At 63.1% G+C, this 16,102-nt stretch overlaps 2 protein-coding genes across 2 annotated transcripts; one reads left to right on the top strand and one right to left on the bottom strand.

Moving 5' to 3' along the window:
* The first annotated feature begins 1,306 nt into the window (after positions 1-1,306).
* Positions 1,307-13,814, top strand: BAIAP3 (BAI1 associated protein 3). Its single transcript, XM_036310630.1, has 34 exons — positions 1,307-1,425; positions 4,126-4,265; positions 4,462-4,549; positions 4,715-4,795; positions 5,132-5,239; positions 5,610-5,669; positions 5,791-5,857; positions 5,960-6,155; positions 6,448-6,492; positions 6,607-6,684; positions 6,770-6,872; positions 7,180-7,287; positions 7,374-7,469; positions 7,592-7,695; positions 7,928-8,048; positions 8,482-8,606; positions 8,684-8,774; positions 8,912-8,968; positions 9,064-9,161; positions 9,268-9,319; positions 9,410-9,540; positions 9,804-9,927; positions 10,006-10,146; positions 10,229-10,321; positions 10,430-10,621; positions 10,703-10,771; positions 10,863-10,942; positions 11,008-11,116; positions 11,503-11,574; positions 11,661-11,741; positions 11,818-11,938; positions 12,014-12,137; positions 12,218-12,423; positions 12,499-13,814. The coding sequence occupies exons 2-34, from the start codon at positions 4,135-4,137 to the stop codon at positions 12,600-12,602; spliced, it is 3,456 nt and encodes a 1,151-aa protein (XP_036166523.1). The 5' UTR covers positions 1,307-1,425; positions 4,126-4,134; the 3' UTR covers positions 12,603-13,814.
* TSR3 (TSR3 ribosome maturation factor) lies at positions 13,600-16,076 on the bottom strand. The gene is made up of 6 exons (XM_036310643.1): positions 15,933-16,076; positions 15,611-15,830; positions 15,060-15,253; positions 14,428-14,601; positions 14,218-14,281; positions 13,600-13,992 (listed from the first exon to the last, which is right to left on the bottom strand). The coding sequence occupies exons 1-6, from the start codon at positions 16,042-16,044 to the stop codon at positions 13,812-13,814; spliced, it is 945 nt and encodes a 314-aa protein (XP_036166536.1). The 5' UTR covers positions 16,045-16,076; the 3' UTR covers positions 13,600-13,811.
* Between the last annotated feature and the right edge of the window lie 26 nt (positions 16,077-16,102).

The following is a 16,102-nucleotide window of genomic DNA, read 5'->3' as shown; positions in this document are numbered from 1 at the left end:
ATACACACACACACACACACACACACACACACACACGGTAGTTCTTTGTTTCTTCCTACGACGATGGGTGGGTGGTATAGGGCAGCATGATGTGAGTCTGGATCTGGAAGCTGCGACAGGTAGTAGCCCCATCAGAGAGATGTCCACCCCACCCCTGTGTACAGGGAGAAGCACCCTGTGGGCGGGCAATTCGCTGAAAGATGCAGTGCCTCCCTGCGTGGAGCTATGCTCTGGAGCCCTGCTATTCCAGCCTTTGGGTCTCCCTTCAGCTGGCCTGGCCCCTGGCCTTGCCTCTGGGCCTGAGCTGTGGGTTCCAGGCTTGTGTTTCTGTCCTCCAGGGTGAAAACTCCAAATCTCTGTCTGATCCCCAAGGACAAGGTGCTCTGAGGATCCAGCAGGGTGAGCCCAAAGCAGGGCTGGGACCCGGGGACCCTGTGCACCGCAGGAACAGAACCTCTGCACAGCCCCCACAACCCTCCAGCGTGGCCCAGACCCCCAGCAGCACTGGAGCTTGTAGACCTGCAGATGGCCCGCCCCAACCCAGACTTTTGGAATCAGCAGGTTTGGGGTGGGCCAGCAATCTGTGTTAACAAGCTCTCCAGGTGATCGCGGTCAAGTTCCAGAATGTTGTGTGGATATGGAGTGGGGAGCCCAGAAAGGGACCCTAAAAGTGGGCTGGGAAATGCGCGGGTGGGGTCCAGCTCAGGCTCTGGGGTTCCACAGGCTGTGTGACCAGGACTGTGGCTCAACCTGGGGTGGATGGGGCCTCATCCGGACCATGGGGACGATCACCTCAACAGGTAGTCGAGGTCTTACGGGCATCCTGGGTTGATGACTGCAGTACCCCTCGCCCCTGGTGTGGACTCGCCCCCTTGAGAGGAGGGAGCCGTTAGGCCCGAGGTGGCCAAGTCCCCAGACCCAGGCCTGCTCCAGGTTGCCACCGGGGACAGCGCGGGGCTGGGAGGATGACTCCGGAGGTGGCTGCACAGCCCTTCCCCAAAAGTCTCTTGTTCGGTCTCGGCGACTCTGGCCTCGGGAGGGGCTCCTGACGCGGAGCTGAGCCTGCTTTCAGGTCGGCAACAACCGATGGGTTGACTGACAGCTCTGCGCCCCGACCCCTGGGGGAGGGAGCTCCTTGGCCCCGGCCCTGGGAGAGCAGGGACCCTCGCCCGGCCTCGCTCACGGTAGGGCACGCGGGGGTGCAGGGGAGGGGGAGGGGGCGTGCGGGGGTGGGCCCGCAGGGGCGGGGCGAGCCGGCCAGGTCCCGCCCCCACCCCCACCCCGGCCGCAGCCGCGGTGGGTCAGCTGCGCTCAGTCGTAGGCGCGCCTGGCTGCGAGCGGTCGCTGTCCAGGGCGTCCCGGAGGGTCCGTGTGAGAAGGGGGCCCGCAGGGACCCCATCCCCGCCGCAGGACCCCAAGCCCACGGTGAGTGTTGCGATTCCATCTCGCGCCGTCGAAGCTTGGCCGGCGCCCACCCGGATGGACCTGGGATGCCGACCCCTTCACCTCCTGCGTGGGTACCTCCAGGCGGCACTGGGAGGCCCCCAGGCGGAGGGCGGCGGGAGGTCGCAAAGACTCGCCCCCGACCCCGGGGAAACTGAGGCCGGTGCGAGCTCGGAGGAGCGCATCTCCGGCATTTCTACCCGCGCCCCGCTGTGCGCCCTCCCCCGGGAGCACAGGAGTGGGAGGGGGTCGGGGTAGGGGCGGCTGGTCAGTCTGCCGCGGGGGTGGGATCCCGCTGAGGACCCTGAAGACGCTTTGCGGTGTTTCCCAGGCAACCGGCCGGGAAGGAAGACGCCCCAGCGCACCGTCCCTCCCACCCTCCCACGATCCTCGTAGGATCCTGGCCTCCCCGAAATCCGAGTCAGTGAAAGCCCCGCCCATCTCCTTCACCTACCCCAGGGTGTTAGGGGGGTTAAAAATATACATACTCATCTGATCATCTTCCGAACTTCCTGGACCACCGTCTCTCCATTGGGGGAAAGACCCCTACAGAACTGGTGGGGGCCCAGGCTCCCGTGGGCAGCACGGAGGAGATGGGGAGGGGGGTCAGTGAGAGAAGTGGGAGGAGGAATATTGCATGGAGAACATTGCGTGGAAACGGGTAAGGACGGTATGAGGGGACCTCGAAGGAATAACGAACTCACGGGGTAAACTCATTGTTCATGCGTTCATTCCAGAAGCATCTAGCTACCCTTGACAGCTGGTCTCATGGAGCTCTAAGAACACTTGCAGAGCTGGTTACAATTCATACTCCTGGGCCCCTCCCCAGGGCCCCGGTTGGGCTGAGACCCCAGGGAGCAGCATTTGTAATGGGCATCGCCCTTCGGGTGTGCAGGCTACACTGTCTGGGAAGTCACTGCGGCCTGGGCGAGATGGGAATCAGGAATCAATGAAAAAGAGGGGAAGGGGTAGTAAGGGCCAGGCTGGAAAGAGAAGACCGAGAAGATGGCGCGGAGAACTAGCATGTGAGGCCAGACATCCTGCCACTCCCTACCCCCACCCCCAAGTTGCCAGGGACCTGATTTCTGTGAGAAGGGCATCCAGTGCCCTGAAGGTGTTTATCCCTCTGAGGATGCCCAGCTGGCCACGGGGGACACTGACGGAGGAGCCGACCTGGCTTTTTGGTTCAGCTCAGCCACCCCAGACTCACCTGCCTCAGAACCACCGAGAGGCTAGTGGGAGACAGCCTGGCCTGGAGCCTTGGGTTTGAATCCTGGCTCTGAGCAAGTCACCCCAGGCCTGGGCTGTGAAATGGGGCATCCACTTTGCAGAATTGTCATTTCCCATTCACCCCGGGCCTTGGAGACAGCCAGGGGACCAAGCAGACCCGGCCATTTGGCTTGGCCCAGTGCCACCATGGCTGGCCTCAGTTTGCTGGCTGGACCAATGGGAGCTGTGGTGCTGGCCCTGGTGCCTGGGCACTAGCAGGGATGTTCTGTGCTGCTGTCCAGGCCCTGAGGGTTGGAGGCAGGGACAGCTTGGGAAGCAGTCCCACTGGGGCCCATCACACAGGTAGAGGGCTCTGTAGCTCTGCGCCAGGCTCACTCCTGCCCCATATGGGCTGAGGGGCCTTGGCAGCCAGTGAGTGCTTCCTGGGGGGCTGGCCACAGGCCCACTGTTGAAGCCCTGGGTGAGGTGCCGGTTGGCTCCCAGGCCCGAGGCTGTTGGGTGCCACGAGATCACCACCAGCCCAGGATCCCAGGGGAACCTGAGGCGTCTCTGAGCACTCGGAATGAGCCACCACTCCCAGACACCTGTGCCCAGACACCGCTGTGGCCCCCATCTCGGCATTGGGCTAAGGGAGGAGGGAGGTACGGTCAGAGAGGGGTAGGGTGGCCCACCTAGACCCCAGGACTCGGGATGTGCCAGGAGCTTAGTGCTTGGACACAGGACCCAGGGGGACCTGGCCTCCACTACCGGCTGCCTGCTGGCTCTGTGGCCTTGGGCAGCTTCCTAACCCTGGGCCTCAGTTTCCTCATCCCGATGAGGGGAACAGAGCAGCACCCCTCTCCAGGGCTGAGCATTATGCAGGGAGATGCTGAGTGAAAAATACAGGTAGGGAGCTGCCCCCCCCCCCCCATACCGCACCACCTTGAACATTTGGTTCTCACAGACACATCCATCCCTGCAGCTCAGGCCACTGGGCTCCTGCGTCACGTTTGCCTGTGAGATGTAGAGCCCCTGTAGCCCCTGTCACATGCAGACACAGCAGCTGGCGGTTGCCCTGGCAACAGCTCAAGCAGCCGCTGCTACTCTGGCTTTGGGGGCTGCAGAGGGAGCAGCCCCTTCCACTCAAGTGGAAATGACAGTGGCCCTCTGCCCAGGCTGATGACTTAGACCAAGTGACTTGGCACAGTCCGGGGCGGGGGGTGATCTCCCGGGCCGCTGCCCTCCCAAACCCCCCTGCCTCTGGTGGCCATGATAGTGCCAGCCCTCTCTTTGCCGAGGTGCCCTCTCCTCCTGCCTCAGGCTGTTCCCAGGATCATGGCTTCTGTTGGTTTTTGGTTAATTTAGTAATTGCTAAATCTGCTGTGTGAAGCTTCTTGGGGAGTGTATGGCGATGCTGCTGAACTGATGGAGGCACGGAGGACCGGAAGGCACAGCCGTGCTCTCTGCCCACAGGCCCCCACCATGTCCACCTTGCTGGAGATCAAGAGCAGCGTGCTCAGGCAGGTGCAGGTCTGTCCGTCTTTCCGCCGCAGGACTGAGGAGGAGCCGGGGAGCGCCAGTGCTGACCCGCAGGAGCCTGCCACGGGGGCCTGGTGGGTGCCCCACGGCCCAAAGGGAGCCCGGGAGGGTCTGGACCCAAGAACATGGGGTGCCCTGTGGACATCGCGCTGTGCCCAAGGCCTGCCTTCAGTCATGTGGCTGGTGGCCGGTCCTGAGCTGGCAGCGTGTGCTGTGAGCCCTGAGCTTTGGGGAGGGGCTGTTGATCCCATGCCTGGCCTTTCTCGGCAGGAAACCAGGGGATGGCGTGGAGTTCTTCACCCAGATGCGCCTCATCCTGAAGAAGGAGGAAGGCAGACGGAGCCTGCCATGCCCTGAGGTGAGGATGGATCTCGGGCACTGCTGTGTAGCATGGGGGCATTGTGCCAGGCCTCCTCACCTGCCCCTCCACATCTGGCTTCCATCCCTCCCTGGATCACCCCCCCACCCAATCAGCCACAGGACCCCCACCTTCGGAGACCCTCACCCCAGCACCCCCTCTTAGGTCCTATTGCGCAGCAGCTCGCCAGCCCCCACTGAGCCTGTGGACCCCAACCGTGGCCTGAGAGCCCTGACCCAGGAGGAGGTAAGAGGGATGGGGTTCCGGCCCTAGGGTGAGGCTGCGAGCACCTACTGTGTGCCAGGCCAGAGTCTGGGGCTCGGTGGACAGTAAAGGTGTCTGCGTGGTGGGCCAGGCCTCCCCGTGCAAGTGAGTAAGGAGCAGAGGTCAGGGATGAGTAACAGCCCCCAGCAGAGGGCTAGGCAGGTGCAAAGGCACTGAGGCAGGGCGTGGATCTCTGCCAGTGGGAGGAGCTGCTGAGGGCTGGGGGCTGGACACATAGAGGGTGGGCCCAAGGGGCCTAAAGGGAGACAGGGGTGTGGTGGCAAGAGACTCAGGGTGTGCTCCCCACACCACCCACAGGTAGAGATGCTCTATGAGGAAGCCTTGTACACCGTCCTCTATCGAGCAGGAACCATGGGCCCCGACCAAGTGGACGACCAGGAGGCCCTGCTGAGCTACCTTCAGCAGGTGAGCCCCATTGGCCCGGTCTGTCCTGCTCTGAAAAGGACCGGGACCACTGCCCACCACTGACATCACTATCAGTCACCTGAACAACACACAAACGTGCACCATGTACACAACATACACGTATGTGTGTGTGCACAGACAGACACACATACAGGCTGACCGGCACACCGGAAGGATAGACACACACACGCACACACAGAAGGGTAGGAAGGACAAGCAGACACATCTTTTCTCTCTCCTGTGTGCTACCCCCACCCATGACATTTGCAGTCGGGCATCCCTGTCTGGGGCCATGCGTGAGGCCCCCACGGGGATGGCCGGCCTTGCTTTGGGGGTCATCTGGGCCCTCACACCTGCCTGCACCCCACAGGTGTTTGGCACCAGCCCCGAGGAGCATGCAGAGGCCATTGAGAGTGTGAAGAAGGCCAAGGTGAGGCTGCCACCTGCCTGTGCAGAGCTGACCAGCCACATGCCCATGTTCAAGGACTTGGGTGGAGGGCACAGGGCAGGGCTGAACCCCTAGAGGCTCCTCAGCACCTCTCTGCCCACAGGCCCCCACATATGCCCTGAAAGTGTCGGTCATGCGTGCCAAGAACCTGCTGGCCAAAGACCCCAATGGTGAGCGAGGACTGGCCTGGACGGGTTCGCTGCTCCCAGACCTGGTTACGATGGAGAGGAGGGGGTCTGAGGTCAGGGACTGAGGCACCTGCTGTGTCCCAGGCTTCAGTGACCCGTACTGCATGCTGGGCATCCTGTCCGCCTCGGGCACCCCGCGGGAGCCAGGCCCGCACAAGGAGCAGCGCTTCAGCTTCCGGAAGGGTGCCAAGCGTGGCAGCCCGCAGCCAGCGAAGAGCATCCAGGTCACCGAGGTCAAGAGCAGCACCCTGAACCCTGTCTGGAAGGAGCACTTCGTCTTGTAAGCCCCCTCACCCAGCAGATGGTCAGGGAGGCATTGCCTGCAGTGCCAGACCAGCCCTGGGTACACGGGGGTGGCTGTGACCAGAGGGTGACCCCTGTAAGTAGCCTCAGTGCCTGCCTAGGAAACAAGGTGGCTTCATATGCCCACTTGCTAGAGGAGAAACTGAGTCTCAGAGAGATCCGTGTCCTCAGGGCCACACACCCTGTCATGGACGCTTCCCTGTGTCTCCTAAAATGGTCCCTGCCCAGCCTTGGGCAGCCCCTCACAGATATCTCTATTTTCCTTGTAGTGAGATTGAGGATGTCAGCACGGACCAGCTGCACCTAGACATCTGGTATAGACCCTGTGCCCTGCAGGCAGGGGCTGTGGGTGCCTCTGGGCCGAGGGGAGTGGGAGGGGGCACTCAGGCTGGGCTGGGCTCCAGACAAGCCGGGTGCCCCTTCCTCAGGGACCATGACGATGATGTGTCCCTGGTGGAGGCATGCAGGAAGCTAAATGAAGTCATCGGCCTGAAAGGCATGGGCAGGTACAGCAGGTGGGACCCTTGTGCCCTCCCAGTGCTGGTGGCTCCCCAGAGACCACACGTGTGATGCCCACCCTGCTGTGCTCAGGTATTTCAAACAGATCGTCAAGTCAGCCCGGGCCAACGGGAAGGCGGGGCCCACAGAGGACCACACCGATGACTTCCTGGGCTGCCTCAACATACCCATCTGGGTGAGTGGGTGCGGAGGCTTCACTCACGGAACACCTGCTTGCGGGTGCCTAGGCTCCTGGGACACTGCCAGTGGCTGTGTCCTGTAATCCGCCCCCCCCCCCCCCAGTCCTCCATCCTTCTAGGGCCATGGGGGAAAGCCTCACTGAAGGGGGGCACAGGGGCAGTCTCCTTGGGACTCTGTCCCGGCACTTCCGAGTGCTTACTCTGTGCCAGTCACCCCAGTCTCCTGGGAAGCGTGGAGGCCTGTGTTCTCCCCACAGCCCCACAGCCTCTGAGAACTCGCCATTCTGAGTTCCCTTCCTGCAGGAGGTGCCCGTGGCTGGCGAGGACCGATGGTTCAAGCTGGAACCACGCTCCAGCGCCTCCCGCGTGCAGGGAGACTGCCAGCTAGTGCTCAAGCTGATCACCACGCAGGTGGGGAGCCGTGGGGAACCGTGGGGACCCCGGCCCTGCACCCCAGCCCATGGCTCGGGCCCCTGATGAAGGGCCCTGTGTTCCAGAGAGATACGGGCATGAGCCAGCGCGGGCGGTCGGGCTTCCTGTCCTATCTGCTGCTGCTCAGCCGTCTGCTGCAGTTCGAGCACCGAGCCGAGGAGGTAGAGGCGCCCTCGGGTCCCCACGGCAGCTGGGCACTGCCTGGGGAAGGCAAGCAACGGGGACCGCAAGCGGGAGGGGATGGGGGTCTCCCACCTCCACCCACGCCCAGTCCCTCCCCCAGCCCAACTCCAGCAGCTGGCGGGGCGACCTCAGCGCGCCGGCGGCCACTGTGCTCTGCCTGCACGGCGCTCAAAGCAACCTGTCTGCCCTGCAACTGGCGGTGCTGTGAGTGGGCGGGGCGCACGGCGAGGGGCGGGGCGGTGGCATTGGCTGGGCGGGGCATGAGAAGGCCATTCCCGTGAGTGGGCGGGGCGCACGGCGAGGGGCGGGGCGGTGGCATTGGCTGGGCGGGGCATGAGAAGGCCATTCCCGTGAGTGGGCGGGGCGCTCGGAGGTCTCTTAGACGTAGGGTCCTGTCCGACACCGCTGCCCTGGCTCTGGGCTGGGGCCCCCACAGGCACTGGCAGGTCAGCAGCCGCCACCATCAGACCTGCACCCTGGACTACGGCTACCTGCTGGGGCTGCTGGAGGACATGCAGGCGCACTGGGAAGAGGCGGCCTCACTGCCCCAGGAGCAGGTGGGCTTGGCCGTGCGGCCTGAAAATGTTCTTGGAGGGCGTGCCGAGGGCCTGCTCGGGCTGGGGCCCGCAGTGAGGGGCAGTCCTCTCTTCGTCGGGTTCATGTCCCGCGAGGGAGTTGATTTGGGGAAGAGCGGTGGTGTGCAATACTGAGACGGGGCGAGGGGTGTTGGAGGGGGGTCATGCCTGTCAGCAGGAACAGCAGAGGGAGTTCTGGGCGCTGCAGAGACAGAGCAGAGGGAACAGCGGGTGGTGCAAACACGAGGCCGTCGGTGCCGCTAGGGGAAGCTGTGGAGGCTGAGGTTGGAGAGGGCAGCAGCGAGAGGTCAGTGGGGCTGGAGGCTGCTCCTCGGGGCAAAGCTTTGCTGACTCGCTGGCCCCGCCCCGGGGGGAGGACCCGAGAGATCAGCTCTAAAGGGCCCTGTGCCCCCAGGAGGAGAGCCTGGCCGACAGCTTCTCTGCCTTCTCCGAGTTCGCGCTGCGGCTGCTGCGCCAGCTCCGGGACTACTTCCCTGCCACCAACAGCACCGCCATACATCGCCTGGAGCTGCTGCTGAGGTGGGTGCGGCTGCTAGCACAGGAGGGGCAGGGGGCCAGGCCCGGCAGCCGCCCGTCACCTGTGGCTCCTCCACCAGGTGTCTGGACAAGCTGCAGCTCTTCCAGCCTTCCTTTGAAGTCTGCCCCTTCGAGACGGAGCTAAACACGGACATCACTGCTGCCCTGAAAGTGCGTCTGGTAGCCTGGTCAGGGCCACCTGCCCCGCCCCGCCCCTCTCGCTGCCAGTGCCCCCCCCTCTGGCCCTGGCCCTGCTGTAACCCAGGCCCTCTGCCCTTCTTTCCCCTCCCCCTGCTGCCGCCATGCAGAGAGGAAACCGGGAATGGTACGACAGGCTCCTGAACGCCAAGAGTCCTCGCGAGCAGGTACAGCTCAAAGAGGGTTTGGCCATGGGGGCAGGGGAAGGGGAGTGTGGCAGGGGGCGCAGTGTGAACACAGTGTGAACCCTGCTTCCTTGCAGCCGGGACCGCAGCGACTTGCTGGGCTGGTGGAGCTGGTTGACGCCGTCTATGAGGACCTGCAGTCCTGCTACAGCATCTATGCCAGCCTCTTCCACAGGTGGCCCCCAGGGCTCTTCCTGCCGCCCCTGCACCCAGCCCCTCAAGTGCTGCCACTGGGGCCTGGGGCCAGGGTCGAGCAGGTGTCTGAGATGTGTCCTTTGCAGCATCATCAAGATCGACTTCTTTACCCTCACCTTCCGGCAGCTGGAGCGTCTGGTGAGGCAGGGGGATGGGGAGAGCCTTTCTGGCTGGGAAAGGGCCTGGGTTTCCTTGCTGCTGGCAGCTTGACTCCACCTTTCGGGGCAGGTAGCTGAGGAGGTGTGGGTACTGACGGAGGACTTGAGCTCCAAAATGACCCTCGAGGTGGCGTCCCGGCTCTTTGAGCTCTACCTGTCCCTGGCAGACATCCAGCGCTTTTGGAGCAGCATCCTGGGCCGGTGGGTGTCCTGTCCCCTCACCCCTCCCTTTTCCCCCTCCACCACCTACTCCCTCCCTCCACTTCCCCCTCCGTGCACCTGTTTCCCTCCCTCACCTGCCCCCTCCCATGTTCTCTAGTTTCCTCTAGGCGGGCTCTGGAGCAGGAGCCCAAGGGCCCTGTGCAGGAGGCTCTTCTGGGTGCTGCTTAGCCCAGGGACCCTAGGCCACGCTGGCTCAGGGTGCCTGAGGTGGGCGTGCTTTGACTGCTGGCCTCCTGCTGCAGGGACAGCCGCTCCCTGGCCCTGGTCGGCATCCACGCCCCATTCCTACCTGCCGTGAAGCTTTGGCTGCAGGTGCTGCGGGACCAGGCCAAATGGAGGCTGCAGGGAGCTGTTGATGTGGACACAGTGAGTGAGCACCTGGCTCGAGGGTACTGGGACCCATCCAGGGCCCCCCCAAACCCAGGCTGCCTTTTGCCTTTCCAGCTGGAACCAATGGAGAACTCCAAGCACAGCAGCTCGGTGGCCACTGCAAGTCTCTGCTTCAGCCACATCCAGGAGCTGTGGACCTGCTTAGCATGGCCAGACCCTGTCCAGGCCCAGGGGCTGGGCACCCAGCTTAGCCAGGTGGGAACTACAGCCCAAGAATAGGTCGGGGTCCACAGGGCCAGATGTGGCCCACAGCTCTCGAGCCCCTGTGTCCTCCCAGGACCTGTGTGAGGCTGCCCTCTTCTACACTGAGCTGCTGCGGAAGAAGGTGGACACTCAGCCCAGGGCCTCAGGCGAGGCAGTGAGTGAGCCGGTGAGTGGGCTGGCAGGCAGGTGGATGGGGGTAGGAGGTGGGGGGGCCACCATATGACCACAGGAACACTAACCCCCCCAACACACACAATCTGGCACATCTCTCCAGCTCTGTGTGGTCCTCAACAATGTGGAGCTCCTGCGCCGGGCTGCTGGCCAGGCACTCCGAGGCCTGGCATGGCCAGAGGGGGCCGCGGGGCTCACAGGAGGGCTCCCGCGTGCTCTACTCAACTGCACACAGGCCCTGGACGAGGACCTGCAGCGGGAGGCCTGCACTGTGACTGCGCACCTGACCTCCAAGGTGGGCAAGGAAGGTGGGGGTAGGGACCTGGCTCCCCCTCTACCCCCACTCCCCTCAGTGCTGAGCCCTGCTCTCCCTCAGATGGTGGGTGACATCAGGAAGTACGTGCAGCACATCAGCCTCTCACCTGACTCCATCCAGAACGATGAGGTGAGTGCTCGGCCAGCTGCGGGCTCAGCCTGGTGGGGAGCGTGTGTGGTGGGGCCCGGGTGCAGTCTGGCCCTGAGGACTCTCCCCGCAGGCTGTGGCCCCACTCATGAAATACCTAGATGAGAAGCTGGCCCTGCTGAACGCCTTGCTGGAGAAGGAGAACCTGAACAGGTATGGACTGGGCCGGGTGGAGCAGGGCGGGCCAGGGTCCAGTCACAGATGCTGTGTCCCTGCAGGGTGCTGGAGGCCCTCTGGGAGCTGCTTTTGCAGGCCATTCTGCAGGCGCTGGGCACCAACCTTGACGTCTCGGCCGACTTCTACAGCCGCTTCCATTTCACCTTGGAGGTAGGACCTTGTGGAGGTGCCACCTCTGCTGGGCTGCGGAGGGGGGAGGCTGCTGCCCCTCCCCGGGGCCCCGCTGCCCCAGGCCAGATGCATTGGCTTGCCAAGTCTGGACAGCTCTTCCTCAAAGCACCCACCAGGGCATTGCTCCCTGCCAGCCCACCTGGGTCAGTAGCACCTGTGCTACCTGTTAAGGCAGTGTCTGGCCTCAGGCACCAGCATTCCCCCAAGCTGCTGGGGGCTTTTGATATGCCCCTGGTGTGCCAGGTGGCTCTGCCTCGGGCTCCCAGGACCCTGGTGCTATGCAAACTCAAGGCTCCACCTGTTTTGGTCCACTGCCCCCAGCACACGCCACAGTCTGACATCTCTCCCTTCTTGCCTCGCACTAGGCCCTGGTCACTTTCTTCCACGCAGATGGACAGGGTCTGCCCCTGGAGAACCTGAGGGACGGAAGCTACAAGGTGAGGCCTCACCTGGGCCACTGCCCTGCACTGCCCTGCCTTCAGGGAGGAGTTGGCGTCCACCTTCTTCCCTCCTCTCCCTGCAGAGGCTGGAGGAGGAGCTGCGCCTGCACAAGTGCTCCACCCGCGAGTGCATTGAGCAGTATTACCTGGACAAACTCAAGCAGGTATGTGGTCCAGGAGTGGGCACATGGCCTCACCCGAGCCCAAGCTGAGCTCACGGGCCCACCGGCCTTCTTGCAGAGGTCACTAGAGCATAACCGGTGTGGGCGCCTGAGTGTCCGTTGCTACTACGAGGCAGCTGAGCAGCGGCTGGTGGTGGAAGTACTGCACGCTGCTGACCTGCTCCCCCTGGATGCCAACGGTAAGGGGCAGAGGCACGGCGGGGTGGGGACAGGCCAGTGGGATGGCGGCAGCTGCTCACTGCCCTGCCCCCCAGGTCTGAGTGACCCCTTTGTGATTGTGGAGCTGGGCCCGCCGCACTTTTTCCCGCTGGTCCACAGCCAGCGGACCCAGGTGAAAAGCCGGACACTGCACCCGGTGTATGATGAACTCTTCTACTTGTGAGTGTTGCCCCCGCCTGCCCAACGCCCAGCCAAGCAGGCAGCAGGGCTCTAGGTGACTGCCGTCTGCCCGCCTGCAGCTCCGTGCCAGCAGAGGTGTGCCGCCGCCGCGGTGCCTGTGTGCTCTTTACGGTCATGGATCACGACTGGCTGTCCACCAACGACTTTGCAGGGGAGGCAGCTCTCGGCTTGGGCAGCGTTGGCGGCATCGTGCGGCCCCAGGTGGGGGGGAGCGCGAGGACTGGGCAGCCCATCACCCTGCACCTGCGCCGGCCCAGAGCCCAGGGTAAGTGGGGAGTCAGGGGGCAGAGGGTCTAAGGGCTGGCAGGGCCTGATGCTGCCCCTGCCCTCCTGCCTGCAGTGAGGTCTGCACTGAGGATGCTGGAGGGCCGCACCAACCGGGAGGCGCAGGAGTTTGTCAAGAGACTCAGGGAGCTGGAGAAATACATGGAGGCGGACCCATGAGACCCCTGCGGCTGCGAGCCCCCAAACCACCCCCAAGTCCCCACGGTGTCATCTCACCCTGTGACCAGCTTAGTGCAGCCAGGGCTGTGGTGCCCCCTCCCCTGCTATGTGGCGTTCGTGCTATAGTTGGGTCCCCCAGCTTCTGTCTGCCCTGGCGTGTCCATGTGGTATGTGCTATGAACTCCCTGCACCCAGCAAGGACCCCCCTAACCCTGTATCTGGGCGGCCAACTTGGTGGGGCCTGGCCAGCAGCTACCCGCTGGACAGGGAATACAGGAAGCCTGGCCACCAGGTGAGCTTCCCCAGCTGCCTCCCCGGGGTTCCATTGCCCCCAGGCACTCGCTTCTCAGTGGGAGGGGACATTAGGTCATGTTTGGAGATATTTTATTTGTCACACCTGGAGGTTGAAGGGGATGCTTCTGGTACCAGTGGACAAAGTTCAGGGATGCTGCTTAATATCTTCCAATAAGCCAGACAGTACTCTCCCCAACTAAGAACGGTCCCTCCCCAATGTCACCAGTGTTGCAGCCGAATTGTCTTAGAAGCTGGGGTTGTGGGGAGGGCGCTCACTAGGCTGAGAGGCAGGAAGGCCAGGGATTGAGTCTGAACAACGCAAACCTTGGAGTGAAGCAGCTCCCAGGGCACCAGGTGGAGGGAAAGTGACAGCCACCGTGTTCTCACCCTCTCTGGGCTCCAGAACCCTCCACCCAGGGAGGGCATGTGGAGGTTTGCTAAGAATATCACAGGTCTCCAGTCCCCCACCTGGACCCTCAGCCCAGGAGGGGGTCCCTTGAATCACTCACTCTACGAGGCTGGTGGGTCAGTGTAAGGAGCTCCACGCTGGCTTCTCCTATCACATACATGTTCGCGCCCACACAAGACCTCCTCCGTGGCCCACCACCCCCCTGTCCAGACCTTTCCAGCCAGGGTCTGCCTCACCAGAGGCTGAGAGTTCCCCCAAGCGCCGAGGCCAAGTGCAAAGAAACAGAGGCTCACGAAGTGTCCCTGCAGCTTCATTAGGGACTCTGAGGCAGGACCCAGAGCAAGGCTGTGACAGAAGCTTTGGGAGAGAACCTGACAGAGCCCAGTGCTGCTCGTAGATGCGATCGATGAGCCAGGACCGCCAGGCCTGTCGTTCCCACCAGTTCCGCCGCTGCTGTCGCTAGGTTTCCTCATCACTCTGCCTTGAAAAATACACGCCTGGAACCTTCAGTCTCTCTGCCGTTTCTTGATTCCTTTCCAAAGCTCGGCAGGGGCCCTGGCCTCTGACCCCTGCTCCTGCGTCTCCTCCTCTTCTGGGCTGCTGCTGCTGTGGCCTCCATCCTCAGCTTCGGGCCCCAGTGCCTCAGACTCCTCCTCACTGTCACTGTCATCACTGTCCCTGGGCAACCTGGAAGTAGTTGTTTCACTAAAGGCACCACCTGACCCACAAGAGCCCTCAGGCCGAGTACAAATTCCTCTTACTCCCCGTGTTCTTGAATCCAGAGCCTCTCAATGGGACGTCCACACCCCCCATCTCCACAGCCAAACCTCCCACCTGGTTTCTGCAGAGCAGGAAGGGCTGAGGACAGCCTGGGTCTGAGCTGTCACGAAGGTGGGAAGACTAAGGACCTACCGGGTGCCAGCCACGGGCCTGTTGGGATTTGCAAACTCTCGACCTGAATCCACATCAAAGGGATCTGAACAGAGGGAGCAGAGAGGACAGTGACAGGTGAGCTTTGAGCAGAACCCAGCCTTCCACCCCTAGAGCTTCTCAAAGAGGTGGCAGGCATGGAGGGTCCTGGCTCCCAACGGGGGCGGGGCTCACATCCATGCCAGGCCTCACCGATCTCCTCCTCTGGGCGCTCCTTGGCATGGGCCAGGAACTCCTGCTCTGCCTGCAGCACCTCCTCTGGGCCACAGCAGGCTGCATACTTGTCCAAGAGCTGACGGTTCAGGTCTAGGAAGGCCTTGCCCCACTTGAACTTCCGCAGCAAAATGACAGCAAGGTCTGAGAAGCCTGATGCCGCAGAAACAGGAAACCCAGGAATGTCAACAGTCCCTTTCCAATCCTGAGTGTGTCCCCAGCGTACCCAATGCTGTCCCAGGAGCTAAATGCGCCTGCCAGATGCTATCCTAAGTCCAGACAGCCCATGCCTGCCTCTGCAGCCCACTCAATCCCCCTGCCCATCTGGGCCTCTATTGGGACCATAAATTCCCTGAGGATGAGTTGAAGGGTGCTGGAGGACTCTCAGGGCAGTGGTGCCAAGACAATAGGCAAATCTGAGTGCTTGCAGGCCAGCTATTCATGTTGCCACCTCAACCCCACAGGGGGAAAACTTTTAAGTGGGAACTGGGATAGAAACCCTGACCTTTCCACCTCAACCACCTCTGCCCACACCCTCACGGTTTCTCCTGTGACTTGCCAGCAGAAAACACCCTGCTGGGAGCACAGCCAGCTGCCAGGCCGACACTCACCCAGGATGCAGAAGGTGGCCGCAAACGCCTCCACACAGGACAGTTTGCAGGGCCGGCCATAGTTCACAGGGTTGGCAGCCACCAGGTGAGGCAGCAGCCGAAAGTGACTGCCCCGCATCTTCCCAAAGGGCGTCTCCTCCAGTCTGGCCCAGGAGCAGTCGATGACAGCCACGCCCGACTGTGCCACCAGCTGTCTGCCAGGAGCAGCATAGGGTTCTGGGGGCCAGCACCGCGTTGGCGATGGCCCTAGAACAGGTATGTCCCTGGAGACTGGCCTCGCTAGGGATACAATAACGCCATTCCCCTGCCCTGAACTACCTCCAGGGGCCCTTTATAAGCCAAGCTTTGGGGCAGCTGGGAACTAAAACAGGCTCATTTCTTCACGTTTATTTGAGATCTACTATATTCTGGGCTCTACGCTGGGCAATTGGGGCAAACTAGACAGATAAGTATCAATAGGTGAGCCCTGAAAGGGTGATGCGCCAGAGTCGGGGGCTTATTAAGATAAGGATCCAGGCAGGCACCCCGCCCTCCCGGCTCCTCGCGCCTACCTGTCAGCGGGGGACACGTACTGGGAGCCCATGGGGCTGAGCACGAGGCCGCCGAACCTGTGACCGAGGCGCAGGCAGCGCACCAGGCCTAGGCGGGCCAGCTTGCGGCCGGTGCAGCGCCGGGGGTCGCAGTGGCCCAGCTCCCACATGGCTAGCGTGCAAGGCAGCGGCGCCGGGCTCCGGCTGTCCCTGTCCTCGGCCGTCTCTGGCTCCACGGACGCTGCACCGGGCGGAGAATGGGGCCGGGTCACGCGCGGCTCCGCCGACCTGCCCTGGCCTCCGACCCCAGCCCGGGGCCCGCCGCCGATCACACCGTACTTACCGCGCAGCGCGACGCTCACCTCCTCGGCGAACGCTTCCAGAGAGCGGCCCGCGGTTCGCCGAGTGCGGCCGCCTTCGGCGCCCGGCCCGCGCGCTGCCCTCCGGCGGCCCATGGTGGGAGCAGGGCCCCGAGACCCGCGGGCGAGCCCCTCCACGGCAGCCCGGCTACAC

This window comes from Myotis myotis, unplaced genomic scaffold, assembly GCF_014108235.1.
Source record: "Myotis myotis isolate mMyoMyo1 unplaced genomic scaffold, mMyoMyo1.p scaffold_m19_p_5, whole genome shotgun sequence".
Taxonomy (NCBI): Eukaryota; Metazoa; Chordata; class Mammalia; order Chiroptera; family Vespertilionidae; genus Myotis; species Myotis myotis.
The sequence above is the reverse complement of the archived record's forward strand: the minus strand, read 5'-3'. Positions and strand labels throughout refer to the sequence as shown.

What these genes read in the sequence shown, in the direction of transcription:
- BAIAP3 (XM_036310630.1), top strand. Translation starts at nt 4,135, where the DNA reads ATGTCCACCTTGCTGGAGATCAAGAGCAGCGTGCTCAGGCAGGTGCAG. An exon ending in TCGAGCACCGAGCCGAGGAG is followed by an intron (nt 7,470 to 7,591) that starts GTAGAGGCGCCC and finishes TCCCTCCCCCAG; the next exon opens with CCCAACTCCAGCAGCTGGCG. An exon ending in GCCCTGCAACTGGCGGTGCT is followed by an intron (nt 7,696 to 7,927) that starts GTGAGTGGGCGG and finishes GGGCCCCCACAG; the next exon opens with GCACTGGCAGGTCAGCAGCC.
- TSR3 (XM_036310643.1), bottom strand. Translation starts at nt 16,044, where the DNA reads ATGGGCCGCCGGAGGGCAGCGCGCGGGCCGGGCGCCGAAGGCGGCCGC. An exon ending in GGCCACCTTCTGCATCCTGG is followed by an intron (nt 14,602 to 15,059) that starts GTGAGTGTCGGC and finishes CTGCGGCATCAG; the next exon opens with GCTTCTCAGACCTTGCTGTC. An exon ending in AGGCCCGTGGCTGGCACCCG is followed by an intron (nt 13,993 to 14,217) that starts GTAGGTCCTTAG and finishes AACTACTTCCAG; the next exon opens with GTTGCCCAGGGACAGTGATG.